General features: G+C 41.8%; 1 protein-coding gene across 2 annotated transcripts in view; it reads right to left on the bottom strand.

Moving 5' to 3' along the window:
• Window positions 1-392: 392 nt before the first annotated feature.
• BMP2K (BMP2 inducible kinase) overlaps window positions 393-21,579 on the bottom strand; it is a 231,130-nt gene continuing 209,943 nt past the window's right edge. For both annotated transcript variants that reach the window (XM_089675396.1, XM_089675406.1), the window contains one exon: window positions 393-4,399. In XM_089675396.1, coding sequence (XP_089531522.1) covers window positions 3,000-4,399 — 1,400 coding nt within the window. In that variant the 3' untranslated portion in view covers window positions 393-2,999. The remainder of the gene's footprint in view (window positions 4,400-21,579) is intronic.

The following is a 21,579-nucleotide window of genomic DNA, read 5'->3' as shown; positions in this document are numbered from 1 at the left end:
TTTTTTTTTAAGAGTTATCTCAATCATCTCCACCTTTTATTTTAAATGGCTACATGTCCGATACTCTAAATCAGGGGTGTCAAACTGGCGGCCCTCCAGCTGTTGTGAAACTACAAGTCCCATCATGCCTCTGCCTTTGGGAGTAATGCTTGTAGCTGTCAATCTTGCAATGCCTCATGGGACGTTTAGTTTGGCAGCAACTGGAGGGCCGCCAGTTTGACACCTGTGCTCTAGATGCTCATGTGGCCCCTCATTTCTTTCAGTATTATTAAAACTTGATAAAGTCTCAGCAAACTTACAAATGAATTACTTTTATACAGTAAGGAGAGAATCCAAAAGCGATGGTGTTATGGTATGTAAAATCTCCATAATAATTGGCACGGAGTCATATCAAAAAGGTCTTATTCCTTTATTATGATTTTATTTAACTGTCAAGAAAAATGCTGCAACCTCTAAATTGTCACAAGACTCACATTGTATTGTACAACATCCTGAATTTTCTTGTAATTACCTTATTGCTATCTCCCTTTTTTGCAAAATATATTACTTTACAGTATTCTTTATAGTACATAAAAAGGGGGTTTTCACCAGTCTTCCAACACTTCAATTTTCAGAAAAATTAAATGTAATAAAAAATCTTAATTGGCTAAATTCCTAGTGGAATGCCGAAATTGTAGCAGTGTGTATGAAAAATGATTCTAGTTCAGTGTGTTTTAATAGCAAACAGTCTCATTTGGCCTAGAAATGGAAACAGAATGGTGAACGAATGTTGAGGTTTCCAGCTTGCAGACCAGAAAACATACAATACAGTGTCGTTTCTTAGTGGTTTTTCATTTAAACAGGGTGTTCTCTCTCTGCAGTTCCATAAGGATTGCTGAGCAAACATCCTCACTTAGTCATTTAGGATCATGAGAAGTAGGCAAAGCAACTATTCACTAGTGTAAGCCCTAAGAGGGGACAAATAAGCCACTTAAATCAACAGCTTTGCGTACACTAAAAACAAATGATACATTGCAAAAATGATGTTTTCCTTTTGGGAAAGCACTTACTAATGATAATGGCACTTGTTTTACAAATAGGCACAGCTCATCTCTTGCTTTCCATCTACTTTAGCCAACAAACCATTTTCATTTTTTTAATAAGCCAGTAGAAGTTCACTCGTATACAGTAACTTCAAGTGGGTGAGTTCCTCTTGCTTGGTAATAATGGCACGAATAAAGCAATCAGTTAAGAAATATGTGAAATTTTACATTAAAAACAAGCAGTCACAGTAGTAAAATGCTGGGACCTTTGAGCAAGTGGCCTTATACCATAAAAATTACACTCTAAATCCGAACAGTCTTAAAGACAAGACAGTACTTGGTTTACATTTGGAAACAAAATGGAAATTGAGCCCATAAGCTGTACAAACACAAGAGTTTGGAAATTCTGCTAGTCAGAATTCTGCATCTGTATCAATTGGCTCAAGTTTTATCTCACATTTTTGGGTAATGTATGTAAACTGCTATATTCCCGTACCTTGCCTATTGGCTTTGTAGTACTATTTACCACATCTCAGTCTATACATCAATGCACAGTGGCTGCAAATGAATTACTATGGAATACAAAATGACATGTTAGGCTCAATTCACAAAGCTTTAATACAAGAAAAAGATCTTTTAGTCATGGAACTAATAGTTTTAAGTGTCCCTTTTTGGAAACAGGTATCCTTTTCCTGGTGTATTAGCTATGTGAAATGAGTCTATTATCTTGTGATGTTATAGTAATAAAACGTCCCTCTTTTCCGCGGGAAAAAGGATGAAGACACTTCAGATTTGGCAGCATTTTAAAAACCGTGCAACACTATACGTTAAAGTAGAACTAAAATAGAACTTTTCATTTTGATGTAAAGGATGGTTATACCCACTGTCAGTTTTTTCTAATCTGTGTTCTTTTGGGGAGATTTTCCTTCAGTTCTTGTCCTGTAGCCAAAACAGGAATTGAGAGGCAATCACCCCCAAAGTGAAGGGATGCCTGGTTGTCTACAAAAATATTGTCCCTGTTGGAAGATTTCCCTTCTATTTCTGTTCTGGTGACAAAGCAAAATTTGGGATTTTCTTACACTCTCACTGATAATGGCAAAAAAAGAACAAATAGAGGGGGTTAATTCTCCTAAATGGGGGTACAACAGCAATATAAGCCTGACAGCTGTTCTAATACCTCTTTAACATTAAAAAAAAGTTTTGAATTTAATTCTACTTTAATGTAAAAAAAAAAAAAAAAAAGATATAAAAAGAGTAATCCTTTGTGGGTGATCTCTAAAGGAATCTACCACCCAAAACAATTTTGTTCGGGGTGGAAGATGATAAAGGCAGTTAGTGCATAAGATTATTCTTTCCTCTGAAGATCAAGCATCCTGAATTTTCTCCAATATTATTTTACTACACACACTTTTACTGCCTGTCTGGGTGTCGGATAGTCCCCCATTAAATTCAGTAGGAACAAACAAAATAGTGACAACTGAGATCACATGATTAGCGTTCGTATGAAAAGTTAACAGAAAATATATCTAAAGGCTTTGGTAAATGAAACCAAAAAATTGGAGAGAGAAACTATTGTCCAGTGTAACAGAGGCTGAACATGAACTAGATTAAAAGACATGCAGGTCAAAGTAAAAAATAGAATATTTCATGCTATGTGAAATAATAAAACATAAATCATTTGATTTATGCAATTCTGAGTGCCTATTTACAGTATTCCAACTGTACATAAGTGATCATTGGACCGTCTAATAAAAAGTTACTTCAGAAGTGCAATTAATAAGTAGGAATGTGCTCTCTTGTGAGAGATATATTAAAGCTATCATATTCTGAATAATGCATTTAAAATAACATTTTAAAAAAAAACGTTTCCAGGCTTTGCTGGCCTAGGCGTTAAAATATACTAAAGGTTAGGATAATACTCCTGTTGTCTAAGACAGGTTAATCGTATCAAAAAGCATAGAATAAAAAAAAATTAATCTATTGTTTTGAAGGAAAAGGAGCTGCACCAAATGGGTCTAAATCTAATGGCTGTGCCTGGGTTTGCTGGCTTTGTTGGTGTGTTACACTTTGTAACACTAATTCTGTGAAAGGCACTGCACCAAAGTCATCCATTTTGACATTATCACTACTAAGATATGCTCCATGTAGTGAGCTCTGTCTTGGTCTGCCAGCTGCTGCTGAGTGATGGTCTCCACGGAAATCTGGAAGTCCATGATGCTGTGGTTGTTTCAAATCTTGTGGATGAAAGGGTTTGGCACCAAAAGGGTCCACCATGGTTTCATCTGTTTGCAAGATGTTGTTACGATCCTTCACATCTGTAAGGGAAATGCTAATATTTTCCTTTGAGTCTGATATTGTGAGAAACTCATTGCTGCTTTGGGAGTCCCGTCTCCCTCCTTTTTTGTGCCGACGGACTTTTTCTGGAGTGCGGTAACTGGGCTTGATGGTTTTCTTTGTGCTTGAAGGAGTGCCATGATGACGTTTGCCATTGTTGTTTGCTGGCTCTTGTTTCATACGTCTCTGGCGAGAGGATATCTTTTGCATGTTGCGTTGCTGCTTAACTTTGTGTAGTGTCTGACTTTCAGCTATTTCATCAAAAGGCACCAGCCCAAAAAGGTCCTGCTCATTAGATGACATTGTTTCTTGTGTAGGAACAGGCTGGAAGGGTGAGCACCCAAACATGTCCACATTACCAGAAGAAACAGGAGAAGTGACCTGACCATCCTGCTGATCTTGTTTCCTACTAAATGGTGCTTGTGAGAACACATCAAAGTCATCTAGTTCTTTTTTGTTCCTTAATGTAGTGGGAGGATTCTTGAGGCGTTGCTCATCGGATTCTTTATTTTTAGTGTTAATGCAGAAAAATGGCACAGCCCCAAAAGCATCTAGTTGTTGTTTATCTAGGTTTCTCACATTGTTTTTGTTAAGTGTCTGAGTGGTATTTTCCCTGTGATGACTTTCTGTAGCTTTTGTCTGCCTGCTACTGTTAGCATTCAGACTAGAGGTCTTTGCTTTAGTGCGTTCATAGTCTGAGTCTGAACTGTGCTTTTCTTCTTCCTCCTCTTCATCAGAATCCATTAACAAAGGTCTCTGCCCAGTATTTTCTGGTTCGGTGTCATTGTCTTCATGAAAGACTCCTTGATCTGCTTGTAACACTTCATCTTCCTGATCCTCTTCTTCACTGCTTTTGGGGGAAGGGGGATCTGATTCAAAATCACTCTCAGAGTCTGCTCTTTCTTTCACAGTCTTTTCAGAGGCAGACTCTTCTGCTTTCTGACACTGCTTCTGCTCTTTTAAAGAGTCATTCTGTTTTATATCTTTGTTTGGGACTTCAGCAACACTATCAGCTACTTTTTCAGATATTTTCCCATAGGAATCTGAAAAAAAAATCAAACAAGTCAAGTTATACTCGGCAGAAAAATGCAAACATTTGAGCAGTATTTATTATACCTTTTTCCCTTGATGGATGTGGATGTCTGTATTTTGCTGCAATTTAGAGTTAAAAAGTGTATCTACTGTAAATGCCAGTTTTTTTAATGTCTGGATAGGGCAACTACGTATTAAAACCCCTGTAATTTTTAAGTTATAAATACTTTTATTTTCATTAGAAAATTCCATACACTGTAAAAGTATAATATCCAGGTAAATCCCAAGATCAAAACTTTAGTTACATAATATAGACAACGCATTTGATAACAGGACCAACGTGTGTCAAGAAAAGTATATAAAAAGGTCCGACCGATCGTCCTTATGAGAAAATACAAACTGTAGCTATCCATGAACAATGACATAGAAGAGGTCACATACCGTTGTGTTCAAAATAACAGCAGTGTGTTTAAAAAAGTGAGTAAAGCTCAAAAACCTTATAATAGCTTTTATTTCCCTACATGCAAATGCATTGGGAACACTGCAAAGTCTACTCCAAATCAAAACATGAAGAAAAATATTTAAAAGTGAAGAAAAAGGAACATTAAGCTGTTCAAAAAAATTGCATTTTTCTTTACAAACTCATATTTCCTGTATAAACTGAAAAATGCTTGAAGCTCTAGCTTTCCTGTGAATCACTGAACTAATATTTAGTTGTATAAGCACTGTTTCTGAGAACTACTTCACATCTGTGTTGCATGGAGTCAACCAACTTCTGGCAATTGTGAACAGGTATTCCATCCCAGGATGATTGGACTACATCCCACAATTCCTTTGCATTTCTTGGTTTTACCCCACAAGTTTTCTATTGGATTAAGGTCAGGGGATTGGGCTGGCCACTCCATAACATTAATCTTGGCAGTCTGGAACCAAGATGCTTACTGGTGTGTTTGGGGTCGTTGTCTTCTTGAAACACCTTATGCCGAAGAGGAAATGCCCTTGAAATGGGTAACATGACCTCTTCAAGCAATATGATGTATTCAATATGATCTATGGCATGCGATAAATAGGCCCAACAAAATAGTATGAGAAACAGCCCCATATCATGAAGCTTGCGCCACCATGCTTCACTGTCTTCACAGTGTACTGCGGAATTCAGTGTTTGGGGGTCATCTGACAAACTGTCTGCAGCCCCTAGACCCAAAAAGAACAATCTCGCTATTGTTAGTCCACAAAATGGTGCGCCATTTCTCCTTAGGCCAGTCAATGTGCTCTTTGGCAAATTGTAACCTGTTCAGCCCATGCAGTTTTTTCAACAGTGGGACTTTGCAGGGGCTTCTTGCCAAAAGCTTGGCTTCATATAGGTGTCTTCTAATTGTTACAGTACTCACAGGGAACTTCAGACTTTCTTTGATCACCCTGGAGCTGATCATCGGCTGAGTCTTTCCCATTTTGTCTATTCTTCGATCTGTTTGCATTGTAGTTTTCCATCTTTTTGGTTTTGGTTACCATTTTAAAGCATTTGAGATCATGTTAGCTGAGTAGCTAACATGATCTCAAATAATTTTCTGCACGTATTTATGTTTTCCCCTCTCCAATCAACTTTTTAATTAAAGTACACTGTTCTTCCGAACAATGTCTGGAACGACACATCTTACTGAGATTTTCAGAGAGAAATGCACTATATCCAGCATGTACAACATCTGTTGCCTTCGTCCTTCAATAAGGGCAACCTGCTTTTTTCACAAACTGAATGACCTCACTAATTGAACTTCATACTGCTATTATTTTGAACACACCCCTTTCAATTAATGATTCAATTACACAGAATCAGCAGCATGCATGTCATGACTGTTCACTTTCTATTACTCTACTACATCTACTTGTTACTTGCCTACAATTATTTGCCATGTAGAAATATAATTCATACCAAAAACCGTGATTGATCTGGTTAGTGATGTTGGACTGCTTTTATTTTGAACATAACTGTATATGAAATTGAGAAGAAAGAAAAGGGAGCAGCAAGTGGGGGGATGGAGGCAGAGCAAGAGATGATCATGCTGTATCCTGGTTATGTGATTGAGTGATGTTGTGCAGGATGGGTGGTGGTGTTGCCTATAACTATCAGGCCTAGGCTATACATTTGGATTTGACACTATCCGAGTACATATACTGAAGCCAGGGGCTCACGATTTCAAAGTGAGTTTTGTTTCTATCATGCAATTGAGCAGTCACATTTTCCATTCCCATGGAATGACACATTCCTCTAGTCCATTCAGCAAGTGATGGGCTTATTGAATATTTCAAGTGGTGTGGCATCAACACACAGGTTGATAATAAAAATAAGTGGAGACTCTTCTTGATATGAGGATCAGATCCTGTTAGGATAGATACAGGTGCATAATTTTAAAGACTATCTTTTGTAGACAATAGTAAAAACAAAATTCAAAATGGGTTGGATATGAGGACAATCCCACCATATAGGACATAAATGGTCTTCTCTCCACCACACCCCCCAACAGGTATCTGGGATGGATAGTATCATTTTATATAATGTGGAGGGTTATCTGTACCATGTAGTTAATATTTTAAACTCCTTTCCTGTACTGAAGAGACCACACTAAGTTTGTGTGGGAGAATGAATAATTTAGGTAAAGAGTGCAAATGGAGCGCTTGCTCCAATTTTGTAATATAGTAAGGCCTAACCGGAAAAAATTACATAAGTAGTAAACCATAAAGTAACAAGATATTCTAGGGGTCAAAAGTCACGAAGTTTGAAGCACTGTAGCCAATGTCCATCTAAAGCAGATGATGTGGGCACTGAGGATGCAAAAGGTTTTAGTATCTGCTTCTAAAACAGGACATACAAAATGAAGGATGCTGGAAAACCCATAAAATAGTTTATTATCAATGCCAGGGGGATGTTCCCCCTAAGAGGTGTCAGTGGGCCTAAATACGTAGATATTATAGAGGATCTTAAAAGAGAGTCCCAAATGTTATTAAGAGGGAAGCTAAATGGTATATTTGATGGTTTAGGGTTGGCAGTAGGCTGTGTCCATGGAAGAGAGTACAAACCTGATATCTTTTTTTTTCTGTGGTTACCCAATGTTTGTGTGATCTATCTAGAATGTGCACAAATAAGGAATATTTTATAGTATAATTCTAAGAGTAGACCCAAACGTCCTCCAGTTTTAAGCCTAACTCAAAAGTGCAAGGGTTTACTTCCCCAAATCCTGCCAAGTTTGTTACTGTTTGTGTCTATGCTTGGGGTGGATTCATACTTGTCCAAGTGAGCATTACTGTCAAGACAGAGAGTGATAGAAAATATTCCAATAGTAACACCTGTTTCAGTGATGACTCTTCTCACTTTCTGTTCTACCATCTAGCACTTTGGCTTTAGATATACTTTACATCTATCCCAAATCAGTTCCTCCTGTTCATTAGTGTGAGTATAGAGATCTTTTTACATAGGATAGAAATTTAAAGATGCCCTTAAAAGCCTTCAGGTTTGGGTGTAATATTCTTAAATAATGAAACCACCAGTATGGTCATTTAAGCAGTCATGAAAGAGGTCAGAAATAAATATCAAAGCAAATTTAGGCATCTTTTGTAGCAAAAAAAAAAAGTGAATGAGTAGAATAAGATGCAGGAGGAGGAAGGTAGGAAAAGACAAAATGTTTGAGAGGAATGAAGACGGGTATGGAAGGATGAAGAGAAAGAGGAAGTGTAATACATGATTAGCAGTAATAGGAAAATTATTTACATTAGACCTTCTTAGACGCATCCTAATATTTACATGTTTTGTACAGTTGGTTTCAGTCTTCAACTCCCAGCACATAAATGTTCATTTAAATATATTCTTCAGTAGCCACAAAGGATATAGACTCACGTTGTATGCACCAAATGCCTTCGCAAACCCATACAATGTCTTGTAAGTACAATGGCCGCATCATACCTGTGCTGAACAAAGCCTGAGCAGAGCTGTATATGAGACCTAGCCAGTCCCTTCACTACAGGCTACCTATAGTAAACTACGGAGGGCGAATACAAAACCCATCACCTTGCACAAACAGCGCAAGTAGCAGAAGTGTTGTTTCCTGTTGCCTTACAATACAGACCTGGAAGAAATGCACAAAGGATACCAAGATTCAAGTAAAAATACAGATGCCTTTTTGTATTTAGACAGTATTTGTTTAGCCTGGATTTTAGCTTTAATTATCTATTGACATTTAAAAATAATGCACAGATGCCATTTCACTCATACTGCCCCTAATTGATTTGATGGCTGATTCTATTTTAGGGGAAGCTTTCAAAATACCACCAATACCAGGGTTCAGAACGCTTTTCCCCTGCAACAATTATTCTTTGAATTCTTCTTACCATTTGAGGACTGTAGACCATGATAAAAAAACAACATATAAACAAGAATCAGCTCTCTTATATGCCAACAAAATGGTTATTTTGTCCAATTTCAGAATTTATTTTTCGTCTACAAATATCCTTTAATACAGTTCATAAAACTAAAGGGTGCCTTATTTGGACTTCGTCTTCCTGACGTTTCAGTCTTGAAGTCTGCAGTTAAAATGTGATAAAAAAAATATAAGTGAAAACAATTCAGGCATCAACATCTGCTGCCAATGCAAGAGCTTAAATTTCTCCACTTATAATCGTGTCTGTAGCCTTTCAAGGACAATTGCTCATCCCTCCAGCACCAGCCAGGGGAACATCTTTAATCATACAAGATCATCCCAATCTTCAAGGAAATGTTATGTTCTGATGTTCTTTTTCCCAACATCCGATTAATCCTGATTAAGGCCGTGCAACTAGTAATTACATGCCTTCTGCTGCATCGTCATCTGGGGGTGGGAGCAACAAGCTTTAGGTTTTCTCTCAATTGGTAACATACTGATACCATCATTTCACAGCAATTGGCCACATGTCAGGCCCAAGGATTACCGAGACATTTCACCTAAATCTACACAATTTCTTTGAGGACTGGCATAGAAGCATCTGCTCAACATTGCTGGAGATTTGCAGCTCTGATGTTGCTGTTTTCAAGATGCACAAAACTGGAAATTAAAAAATGTCTGTGAGGTTTATATTTTGTAACATAAATCTTTGATGTAGGTCAGCCATAAAACACATCAGCTCGTTAGGGCAGCTGCTCAGAAAGGTTTTAAGCATTACATTGTGAATTTCTTAAATGGGAGACTGTAAAATAAATTGGTTTGCTAAAGTAGCATTTCATATAATGATGTGGCTTGTCACATGATAAAGGAGAACTGCGGACAAGAAAAAAAATTATACAGAAAAATGTATGTATATATATCTCCATAAATAAATACATATATATAAACACACCTCAAAAAAAAAATTAAAGGAACACTTTGAAAACACATCAGAACTCAATGGGGAAAAATGTCATGCTGGATATCTATACTGATATGGTCTGGGTAATGTATTAGGAACGTAAGGATGCCCCATTGCTGGATAGAAATGAAATTTATCAACCAACAGAGGACGGAATTCAAAGACAGCCTGAAAATCAAAGTGAAAAAATTATGCAGCAGGCTAGTCCATTTTCCTGAAATTTCATTGCAGCAACTCAAAATGGTACTCAGTAGTTGTATGGCCCCTACATGCTTATATACAACGTTGGGGCATGCTCCTAATGAGACGATAATGTCCTGGGGTATTTCCTCCCAGATCTGGACCAGGGCATCACTGAGCTCCTGGACAGTCTGAGCTGCAACCTGGCGATGTCGGATGGACCGAAACATGATCTCCCAGAAGTGTTCTATTGGATTTACGTCAGGCGAGTGTGGGGTCCATTCAGTGGTATCAATTCCTTCAGGAACTGCCTGCATACTCTCACCACATGAGGCTGAGCATTTTTGTGCACCAGGAGGAACCCAGGACCCACTGCACCAGCATAGGGTCTGCAAATGGCTCCAAGGATTTCATTCCGATACAAAATGGCAGCCAGGGTGCTATTGTCTAGCCTGTAAGATGTCTGTATGTCTCTCCATGGATATGCCTCCCAAGACCATCACTGACTCACCACCAGAACGGTCATGCTAAATGGTGTTACAGGCAACATAATGTTCTCCACGGCTTCTCCAAACCCTTTCATCTCTGTCACATATGCTTAAGGACACGGTATTCAATTTATTCATAGACAAATGCATGTTGCTGCCGCCGACAGGGTGATTTGGAAACTGGCAAATAAAAAGACATTGGCCAACAAGGTATTACTCCCAGTATGTTTCAGTTTTTCAGAAAACCAATAGTTAGGAGTAGACTACAAACACAGAGGGTAGGACCTGTGTCCGCTGCTGAATTTCAAGAAACCTATTATACAGTAAGAACAGAAATCCTGTTTTCCTTATGATTCATTAAGGGACACTTGGTTTAGTTAATTTGAGACAACTGGGTCGTCCAAAAAAAGTCCAACTGAAGGGTGCGCAACATCAAACAACAACTGCTTACAAGCCCACAACAGACATAATAAAAATGGGGCTGTATGCAAGCTCTAAGAGCTGCCTGATGATTTCTACATACAAAACGGACCTCAGAAGAGGCCTAAATGTCCACCTGGTAAAATTCAGAAAAGGTGACCAAACAGTAGCCTTGCAAATTTGGAGAACAGTTGTCTGATGCCTAAAAGCCCAACTGCCACATAGTTACATACTCTGGCTGAAAAAAAGACAAAAGTCCATCCAGTTGAACCATTAAAAAAAAAGAAGTTATAATCCTATACCCCCAGTTGATCCTGAGGAAGGGAAAAAACCCCCCCCAGAAAAGCATGATCCAATTTGCTCCTGGAGGGAAAAAAACATCCTTCCTGAATATGTGCATCTAGGAAAGAATGCAGGCCTTTTTTAAAGCAATCCACGGAGCTGGCCAGAACTCTTGAGGGAGTCTATTCCCCATTTTCATAGCTCTCACTGTGAAGAAACCTTTCCATGTTTGGAGATTAAATTTCTTTTCCTCTAAATGTAAAGAGTGCCCCCTTGTCCTCTGTGATGACCTCAGGGTGAATAACTCTACACTGAGTTCACTATATGAACCACTGATGTATTTATACATGTTGATCATATCCCCCCTAAATCTCCATTCCTCAAGAGAGAATAAATTCAGTTCTTCTAATCTTTCCTCATTACTGAGCTCCTCCACGCCTCTTATATGTTTGGTTGCCCTTCTCTGTACTTTCTCCAGTTCCAAAAAAATGTTCTTTTTTGCGAATTAGTGCCCAAAACTGAACTTCATATTCCAGATGAGGTATTACTAATGATTTGTACAGGGGTAAAATGATATCTCTCTCTCTCTGGAGTCTATACCTCTTTTAATACAAGAGAGGATTTTGCTCGTTTTAGAAACCGCAGCTTGGCATTGCATGCCATTATTAAGCTTGTGATCTACCAGAACTCCCAGATCCTTCTCAGCCATGGATTCCCCCAGTTGTACCCCCCTAGTATGTATGATGCATGCATATTCTTAGCCCCCAAGTGCAGAACCTTACATTTATCAACATTAAACCTCATTTGCCACATAGTTGCCCAATTAAACAGTGCATTGAGGTCGGCTTGTAAGTTGGAGACATCCTGTAAAGACGTTATTCCACTGCACAGCTTGGTGTCATTTGCAAAGACTGAAATGGTATTTTTAATCCCAGACCCTATATCATTTATAAATATATTAAAAAGTAAGGGTCCCAACTCTGAACCTTGGGGTACACCACTGACAACCCTAGACCATTCAGAGTATAAATCATTAACCACTACTTGCTGAATACGATCTTTTAGCCAGTTTTCTATTCATTTACATACAGATTTTTCTAAGCTTGTAGACTTTACCTTACACATTAGCCGTGTGTGGGGAACTGTGTCAAATGCTTTTGCAAAATCCAAGTATACCATGTCCACCGCCGCCCCTCTGTCCAAGGTTTTGCACACCTCCACATAAAAAGATATCAGATTTGTTTGACAACTTCTGTCTTTCAGGAATCCATGCTGTCTGTTGCTTAAAATATATTTTTCCAGCAAGAACTCATCTATGTGGTCTTTTATTAAACTCTCCAGTATCTTCCCAACTATATAAGTTAAACTAACAGGTCTATAATTACTTGGTAAAGATTTTGACCCCTTTTTAAATATTGGCACCACATTGGCCTTACGCCAATCCAGTGGTACTATGCCAGTCATTAAAGAGTCCCTAAAAATTAGAAACCATGGCTTTGAAATGACAGAGCTCAATTCTTTAAGGACCCGTGGGTGTATGCCATCCGGTCCAGGTGCTTTATTCACCTTTATTATATCGAAATATTTTTGGATCATATCAATTGTGAGCCAATGTGGATCATTTGGAGCTGTGTCAATACCATGCCCATTATGGACAAGAGCTCCCCCATGCTCCCTTGTATACCCAGTGCTGAAGAAGGTATTTAATAAATATGCGCCAGTCACCCAATCTAGATTATTTTGTAAAAGGCCTACATGCTCCAACCGGACCTTTTTACTATTAATATATTTGAAGAATTTTTTGGGATTGGTCCTATCTTTTGCAATCTGTCGTTCGTTTTTAATTTTTGCGGCCTTTATTTCCTTTTTGCATATTCTGTTATATTCTTTGTAACGTTTAAACAATTATAGCGTTCCTTCATTTTTATATTTAATAAAAGCTCTTTTCTTATGTATTTATTTATTTCAGGTACTTCTATAGTGCTGTCAATTTATGCAGCGCTTTACATAAATTTATTGTACATTCACATCAATCCCTAACCCTCAAGGGGCATACAATCTAAGGTCCCTAACTCACATTCATACATACACATACTAGGGCCAGTTTGGACAGGAATCAATTCACCTACCAGCATGTCTTTGGAGTGTGGGAGGAAACCGGAGTACCCGGAGGAAACCCACGCATGCACAGGGAGAACATGCAAACGCCATGCAGGAGGTGCCATGGTCAGGAATTGAACCCATGACCCATTTATTGCAAGGCCAACGTGCTATCCATTAAGCCACTGTATTATCTATAGCTTTTTTAACTTTGGCCATAAGCCACATAGGTTTGATTTTCAGCCTTTTAAATTTGTTACCAATGGGAATATATTTAGCAGTGTGTTCACATACAGTCTTTTTGAAGAACTCCCATTTCTGTATTGAATTCATTGATGCCAATATTCCCTCCCAGTCTAAGTCTTGGAGAGCAGCTCTCAGCCTTGGAAAATTAAAATTGAGCGGTTTTATTTTTCCCGTATGTGCTTGCTGTTTACAGCTAACAATAAATTAAATCATGTTATGGTCACTGCTACCCAGACGTTCTTTTATATGGACATTCATAATAAGATTTGCATGATTCGAGATTACCAGGTCCAGCAGAGCATCATTCCTAGTTGGGGCCTCTATGAACTGTACCATAAAATTGTCTTGTAGTAGGTTTAAAAATTTTTGCACTTTAACTGTCTTAACAGTACCATTACTCCAGTCAGTTTCTGGATAGTTTAAATCCCCCATTATCACTGTCCCAGCCCTTGCAGCCCTTTTCATCTGTGCAAGGAGCTGAGTCTCCAGCTCCTCATTAACACTGGGAGGCCAATAACAAACTCCAATGATTACCTTTGTAGTACGCACCCCCATGTGCAGTTCTATCCATAATGCTTCAGCCTCATCACACTCTCCATCAACTAGGTCCTCTTTCATACTCGCTTTGAGATCACGTCTCACATAGAGACAGACACCACCACCTTTCCTATTTACCCTTTCTCTCCAAAAGAGAACATAGCCAGGAATATTAATTCATGTGAAGAGTGAAGCCAAGATTCAGCAATACCAATTAAATCATAGTTCTCTTCATGCACCAAAGCTTCCAACTCACCTATTTTGCTTGGCAGACTTCTGGCATTGGTAAACAAACACTTTAATTCATTGACACCTTGTTCACACGTATTTTGCATGTTTTTTTATTTTCATACATCGATCTAGTAGAGTGCACCTTTACAGAAAAAGGTTGTACGCTATCCTTCAGACCACAAGCTTGATCAATGATCTGTTTTGGCCACTGAGAAATGGTGGAGCGAGAAGCTGGTTCTTCTTGAAAGGGGCCATCAGAAATGACAAAAGGAGAGCCAGTTTTTCAAACAAAAGCGGTGGCAGAAGAGGTAAACCCATACAGCACAAATTACATCCAGGCAGTGAAGAGAAACTTTTGATGTACTGAAGCCAGACAAAGAAATGGAAGAACAATGTCCTACTTGAGGTGAAAGGCCTAAAACCATCTTCGAAGAGGCTCTAGGCCTGAAAAATACCTTATCCTAGCATAGGACTAAAAAAAGGTTATTTTCAGGAAAAGAATGCCAGCACAGACATGTTTTGCAGAAGTGATGGCAATAAAGGAGAGCAACCTTGTGAGTGAGAGTAGGAAGGGAACTATCCCTAATAGTTTCAAAAGGTAGCCTCAATTGAAGCAACAAAACCAATTGAGATCCCAATGGATCACGGGAGAAACCACATGAGGGACACTTTGTACAAAGGTCTTGACCAGAGAAATGGAGTCTAGCAGTCTTTTAAACAAAATCACAAGGGCTGAGATTTGTCTGTTTATAGTACCAAGAGCCACATGTTGATCCAGGCCTGGTTGCAAGTAGGTCAAGATTTGTCACCTGGAGTGTTTCCTTGGGTAAACTTTCTTTGCTTGCCCCGGGTGAACTAAGCCATCCATGTTGGGTGAAAGATTTCCTAGCTTTTAAAAGGATGGAAAATACTGACACACACAGACTCCTGTCTCTTAAGACCTGGAAAATCAGGTAAATCTGGAACAACCCATTGGCTGTCTGCAAGATGTTTGATCAGGTTGGAATACCACATGCACCTAGGCCAATTCAGAGCCTTGAAGATCACTGGAATTCCCTTCAACACAATTCTGTGGAACAGACATGGAAGGAACTTCAGAGGAAAAAAAGGAGTAGTTCAGTCTGTACTGATCCAACAGAGCCACCATAGCATCCACTGCTTATGCCAACAGATCTCTACATCTGGACACAAACCTTCATAGGCTGATATTGAACCTGTTGGCCCGGAGGTGCACATGCAGCTCCCTCCATCTGTGACAAAGGTCCTGAAACATTTCTGGATGTAGGGACCATTCCCCTGGGTCCAGGAATTGCCTTCTGAAGTAGTCTGTCTGCCAATTTTCCGCACCTGGAATCTGAACAGCAGACAAGGCTGGAACATGGAGTTCTGCTCAAATTAGAATACTTGCTACTTCTCAGCCATGCAAGATTTCTGGGTTCTCCCAGGTGACTGATGTACTCTGACTAATCCATTTGTCAGACAACACAATAACTGAAGAGTGTCCAGAACTGCAAGGACAGCTAAATTACTCAGAACTCTCCTCCCCAGACGTCAGGCTGGCATTCATTGTGATGATCTTCCAAGATATTGGGAGAAATGATTCTCCCAGTTCCTGGTCTTCAGTGTCATGTGAGTCAGCTTGTCTAGAGACTGAACCAATTTGTACCACACCTACAGGGTGTTGTGTTGTAGGAGTCTGGAGTAGAACTGAATAAACAGAACTAGCTTGATGAAAGCCATGAGAGTCAGACGTCTTTTTTGGTGTGTCCAGGCCCATGGTTTTAAGTTGTATTAGTCAGCTCCCTTAGGCTTCACTCTGTTATGGAAAGACTGGGGTAAATTATAGCAACTCTTTTGAGCTTCAAAGATCAGAGAATATTTACCAGTTTGCAGCTTAGTTTTTTTCTGCTGAGGTAAGTGCTCTTATCACCATTGATGTCCTGAAATTAAATATATAAAGTACTTCTGTGTCACGATCGCACGATCGCCACCCTCAACATGCGACAATCTCACACCCGCGACCACCAATACGTCACGATCGTGGCGTCAGACCCCAGACCTTCTCACCAAACTCGTGACCGAAGGACTGGCTGATCCAGACCGAGATGTGACGTGAGTAACAATGCCACACTCAGCTGCGCCCTGCACAACGATTGTCCAGCTAATGGGACGCAATCAACGCACCGGCAGCCTGAATGCGCTTGTTACTGGGTCGGGTTAATTACGCAACTAACCCTTCACTGCCACCACCCCTTTTTGTACAGAGAAAGGGGAAACTCTCTTTATCCAATAAACACTGTAATGGTGGAAAAGTCGCCTGTCCAATACGGTCACCGCAGGCCGATTGGGCAGAGGATTAAACAAACACAGTAGCGTCTCTTCAAAAGGCAGGAATTCGTAAATTGCAATTAAGCGCTTTAGAAAAAGTTTACCACTTTCAGAAAGAATGATTACTAAAAGAGTCAAACAGGTGCAATAAAATATTTACAGAAAAATATGTAACTAAGATATATATATATACATAGAAAACAGCACAGCACAGCAAAGAGATAACAGGGAGAAGTTAAAGGGTTAAGTTACTTGCCATTTAAGCCTTTGATGTAAGCAGATCCAAGTTGCAGAGCGAAAGGGTCTTTGATCTCCCTATGTTACGATGGAAAGATAGGAGATGTCTTCAACTTACCCTTCTAGGCCTGCTAGTCTGTGTTTTAAAGTCCCCCAGCAGGGGGGTGGCTCTGAGTAACTGGCCAATCTCTGTTTAGGGAGGAATTGGCAGGAGGAACCCAAAATCAGAACCAGCATCTTTCATAATTCATATTCTGGCCTATAACTTTCCAGCTGCACAAGCGACAAACTTTCGGTGGGTATTTTATTCGGCACATAAGTCTAAGGATCATTTAGAGATGAATTATGAAATTGTACGTTACACGGTGTACAAGTTCTATGTTTTGGCTTCCCTGAGCGTGCGAAACTAGTGGAGTGACCTACTAAACGATTCGCCGGCTCACCGCCCATCCGATGATAAGTCTGGTTTTTATGTATGTCTCTCATATTCCAAGATATGAAACATAGGGGAAAACTGGATCTTTTAAAAATGTTACTTGGTTTGTGCTTCTGGGGAATGCTTTGAACCCTTGAGAAGGCTCTGTTATCTTTCCCTGAGGTGTGAAGTTACACAAGTTCTTTGGACAGAGTCTCTGAGAGGCTCTGTCTCTGTGAGGGGGGGGGGCTTTGTAGCTCTGGGCCCCCTGCTACTCTACCTGCCAGTGACTTTTAACACATACACAAGGGGGACTCTGCGTCCATCTCTGATGAGCAAGTTTGCTACACCTCCCCCTCATGCAGTTGCAAGGGAGGGAACTACAATTTCCCTCCTGACGCAACCGACTTCTGCCGCGAGGTTCACCGTGGATCGACCTGGTACCGCTGCACTGCGGGAGAAGCAAGGTCCGTCTGAACAGGAATCTGTTCCTCCAGCAACACTGCTATGCCGACCAAGTGGGTGGTCACGGGGGGGCACCAGTCGGCTGTGGCTGTCCGAATACCATGGCCACTGCCGGGGTGCCCACCCGTTCACAGAGCACTTCGGCTGAGGGGTATAACCTGCTAACATATTAATATGTAGCTTCTTGTCGAGGTAAAGAAGGCGATTCCCCTCTCCCACCTTCTTACTCAGGCCTAGGACTACATCTGGCCTGAAGGTAGTAGCGCCTGTGTGCACCGGAACCGGACAGGCGAATTCTGGAACTCGCCTCCCCGTGGGGTCCACAGGTACCTTCATCCAAGATGGACAGTCCTCGTTACCTGCTAGCAGGCAGAACACCAGGTCCTCCAGGGTCCTGTCTGCTAGGTCAGTCATAGGTCCAGTTGAGCCATGATAGTTGCACCCAGGCTTCCTACCGTGGCCAGCGGCACCCATGACTGATGTAACCTGTTTTTTGGCCTGGGGAGCGGACCAGGCCACAACTGCCTCAGTCTCCCCATGCCCAGACCTCTGGGGTTCTCTTCCTACCGGTGTGTTCCAAAACTGAACCACTGACCTGCCCCTCTGACAGACACCCTTCTCGACTGTCAGGCTAGGCGCGGGCAGTTGGTTCCTGACTAGTGACAGGGGCCCAAGTTGCTCTTCCCAGATGGGGCCGAACACCGCAAGGCCCCTAAAGTGGGCAACTGCACCCAGTTCCACTCCGCATTGCGGGCCATTCCTGACCGCTGGAGAGGTGGTCGGTGTGTTCGCAATCCCATCTAGCCTTTCCGTGGATTCAGGCAAGCCACATGGGGAAGCGAAGGCTGGCTTGTCATGAGCCTGCTGGGTTAAAGAAGGTGGCCCATACCCTTTGCTCAGGTCCATGATGGTAAAACAGCGGGCACCCTCCGGATGCTCCTTGTCCTCATGGCTCCTGGGCATGGGGTAGGCCACAACCACAGGGCTGGCGTTCAGTTTTCCAAGGTCCTCAGAAAGCCTGGTCATCGTATCCTGCTTGAGCACCGCGACTACCGGGGATGCCCAGACTCTAGCTAACCCCTGGATTCCTGACTGTGCCATTCCCTTGGTCTCTGTGCCCCAGTCAGCCTGCACCTCCTGAATCCGGACACCATCTATCAGAGGCATTGCCAGCAGCTTCGGAACCTGAGGGGCAGGGAGGGGTGATTGGATCTGAGGACTGCAGCCCTCTCTCTGTAATCCAAGCATCCACCCCAATAAGGCCCCTTGCACCCCCAATCCAAGCGTGCGGTCTCCGCCTATGACCTCTGTCTGTCTGCCTGTTGACACACCATGACACATGAGATCAAATAACAGGCTTTCAGGCTCCCAGCCCCCAGTGAATAGGCCATTAGCCCTGTCAGGCCTGTGTTGACTCTTCCTACTAGGGGAGTTCACACCTAGCCCCAGGCTGAAATCCCCATATGAATGGCTTTCCAGAGCTGCCTTACTCGTGGGACTACAGGTCACAGCTAGCTTACCTCTGAAGCTCCTTTGGGACTCGCTTCTCAGGGCTGCTGGATGCGTGGAACTACAAGTCCCAGCCGGCTGTGGTGTGCCTTTCTTAGCAGGGCAACTCGCAGCTAGCTGACCTCTGAAGCTCCGTTGGGAATCCCTTTTCAGTGCTGCCGGAGGCGTGGAACTACAAGTCCCAGCCGGCTGCCTAGTCCTCTGCAAGGCCAATGGCTGGGCACTTATCAAGGCACAATCCTTTGGGCCTGGGCAAGGAACAGGCCTACCCAGACCATCCCCTTGCTCAGTCGCTAGAGACCGTACCTCTGCCCCATCACAGCACTGTGGGTGACCCCCAACAGTGAAATTACATCATTTGTCTCATCATGAATATCATAATCATTGTTAGCATTACCAACCATACCATCAACAATACTGACATTACCATCAATGTTGCTGACATTAATATCATCCCCATTGTCATCACAACTATTATCAACAGTCACGTTTATAATATCAATGACACCTGAGTTCGATACCTCCCCAGGCAAGGGGATTTCTTCTCGTTCTCCAGCTAATGGAGAACCCTGGGTCCCCACTCCATTCCCAGCCCCCTCCCTCTGTCCATCCACAGGTGGCCCAGACATTACCCCAATATCTGGCCACAGTACCTTGGCATGTCCAGAGAGTTCCAGGGGGCCCTTCCGGGTCTTCTCGGCAGGGGCATAATACGAAACAAGAGTGCCTAGGTCAGCACCCAACAAAACAGGTGTGGAAATTTCCTCTCAAGACCGGTTGCCCACGGTGACTTGCTGCAAGTTGGCGGGGGTTACCCGCATCTTCCTGCGAACGAACAGCACAGAAGAAGAGTTGCTGGCCGGCTGGCCAGATGCCGTCTGCTTCTGCTCAGGACACTGCGTCCGGAGATGTCCGCTTTTCCCACAGGTGAAACATCTGCGGGTCTCAGGCAGGGATGCCTTGGCTCCAAGCGCTGCAGGTGTTTGGCGGAGGAGAAGCTTGACTCACCGATGTAGGAGAGGTTGCTAGGGGCGATTTCCCCCCTTTCCAGCTGTTTGGAGGAACCTTGCGAGGATCAGACACCCGTGTATGGACAAAGGTATCTGCCAGGTCTGCTGCAGCTTTAGTAGATGCTGGCTCCCTCTCCAAGACGAACTGTCTGACGTCTGCCGGGCAAATGTGCAAGAGTTGATCTCGTATCATGAGATCCTCCAAAGATTCGTAGGAGTCAGCTTCCAGTCCCTTAGTCCACTGTCGGAATGTGGTGCGTAAGTGACTTGCCACATCCGTGTAAGAGTCCCCAGGTCCCTTCTGCATGGACCTGAACCGCTTGCGGTACACTTCTGGGGTCATCTGGTACTTCCGGATGATGGCATCTTTTAAAACTTTGTAATCATCGTCTTGCCCCTCTGGCAATTCAACAAACACGTCCAGGGCCTTGCCTCGTAGCCCTGATGTCAGGTACCGAGCCCATTGAGTTGGGGGCACATGGTACTGACGGCACGTTTTTTCAAAGGACAGTAAGTACGTGTCAATGTCACTATCCTTTTCCATCACTGGAAACTTGGCTGCGCCCACGGCAACATCTAATGTTTGTGTAGTATTATGTTCAGCAGACTGTGTTCTTCTATTGTGACTTAGATGACGTCCAGAGCACATTTTACGCCCAATTCATGCAAAACTCCACGTAAACCCAAGGGGTTCACATACTTTTTCTTGCAACTGTATATATATATATATATATATATATATATATATATATATATACATACATATACATACATACACATAGAAAACAGCACAGCACAGCAAAGAGATAACAGGGAGAAGTTAAAGGGTTATGTTACTTGCCATTTAAGCCTTTGATGTAAGCAGATCCAGGTTGCAGAGCGAAAGGGTCTTTGATCTCCCTGTTACGATGGAAAGATAGGAGATGTCTTCAACTTACCCTTCTAGGCCTGCTAGTCTGTGTTTTAAAGTCCCCCAGCAGGGGGGTGGCTCTGAGTAACTGGCCAATCTCTGTTTAGGGAGGAATTGGCAGGCGGAACCCAAAATCAGAACCAGCATCTTTCATAATTCATATTCTGGCCTATAACTTCCCAGCTGCACAAGCGACAAACTTTCGGCAGGTATTTTATTCGGCACATAAGTCTAAGGATCATTTAGAGATGAATTATGAAATTGTACATTACACGGTGTACAAGTTCTATGTTTTGGCTTCCCTGAGCGTGCAAAACTAGTGGAGTGACCTACTAAACGATTCGCCGGCTCACCGCCCATCCGATGATAAGTCTGGTTTTTATGTATGTCTCTCATATTCCAAGATATGAAACATAGGGGAAAACTGGATCGTTTAAAAATGTTATCTGGTTTGTGCTTCTGG

The sequence above is a fragment of the Staurois parvus genome, unplaced genomic scaffold (assembly GCF_062004578.1).
Source record: "Staurois parvus isolate SC_StPar_1 unplaced genomic scaffold, SC_StPar_1.0 ptg000013l, whole genome shotgun sequence".
In the NCBI taxonomy this organism is placed as follows: domain Eukaryota; kingdom Metazoa; phylum Chordata; class Amphibia; order Anura; family Ranidae; genus Staurois; species Staurois parvus.
Note: the sequence above shows the minus strand (reverse complement) of the source record. Positions and strands in the feature narration are given on the sequence as shown.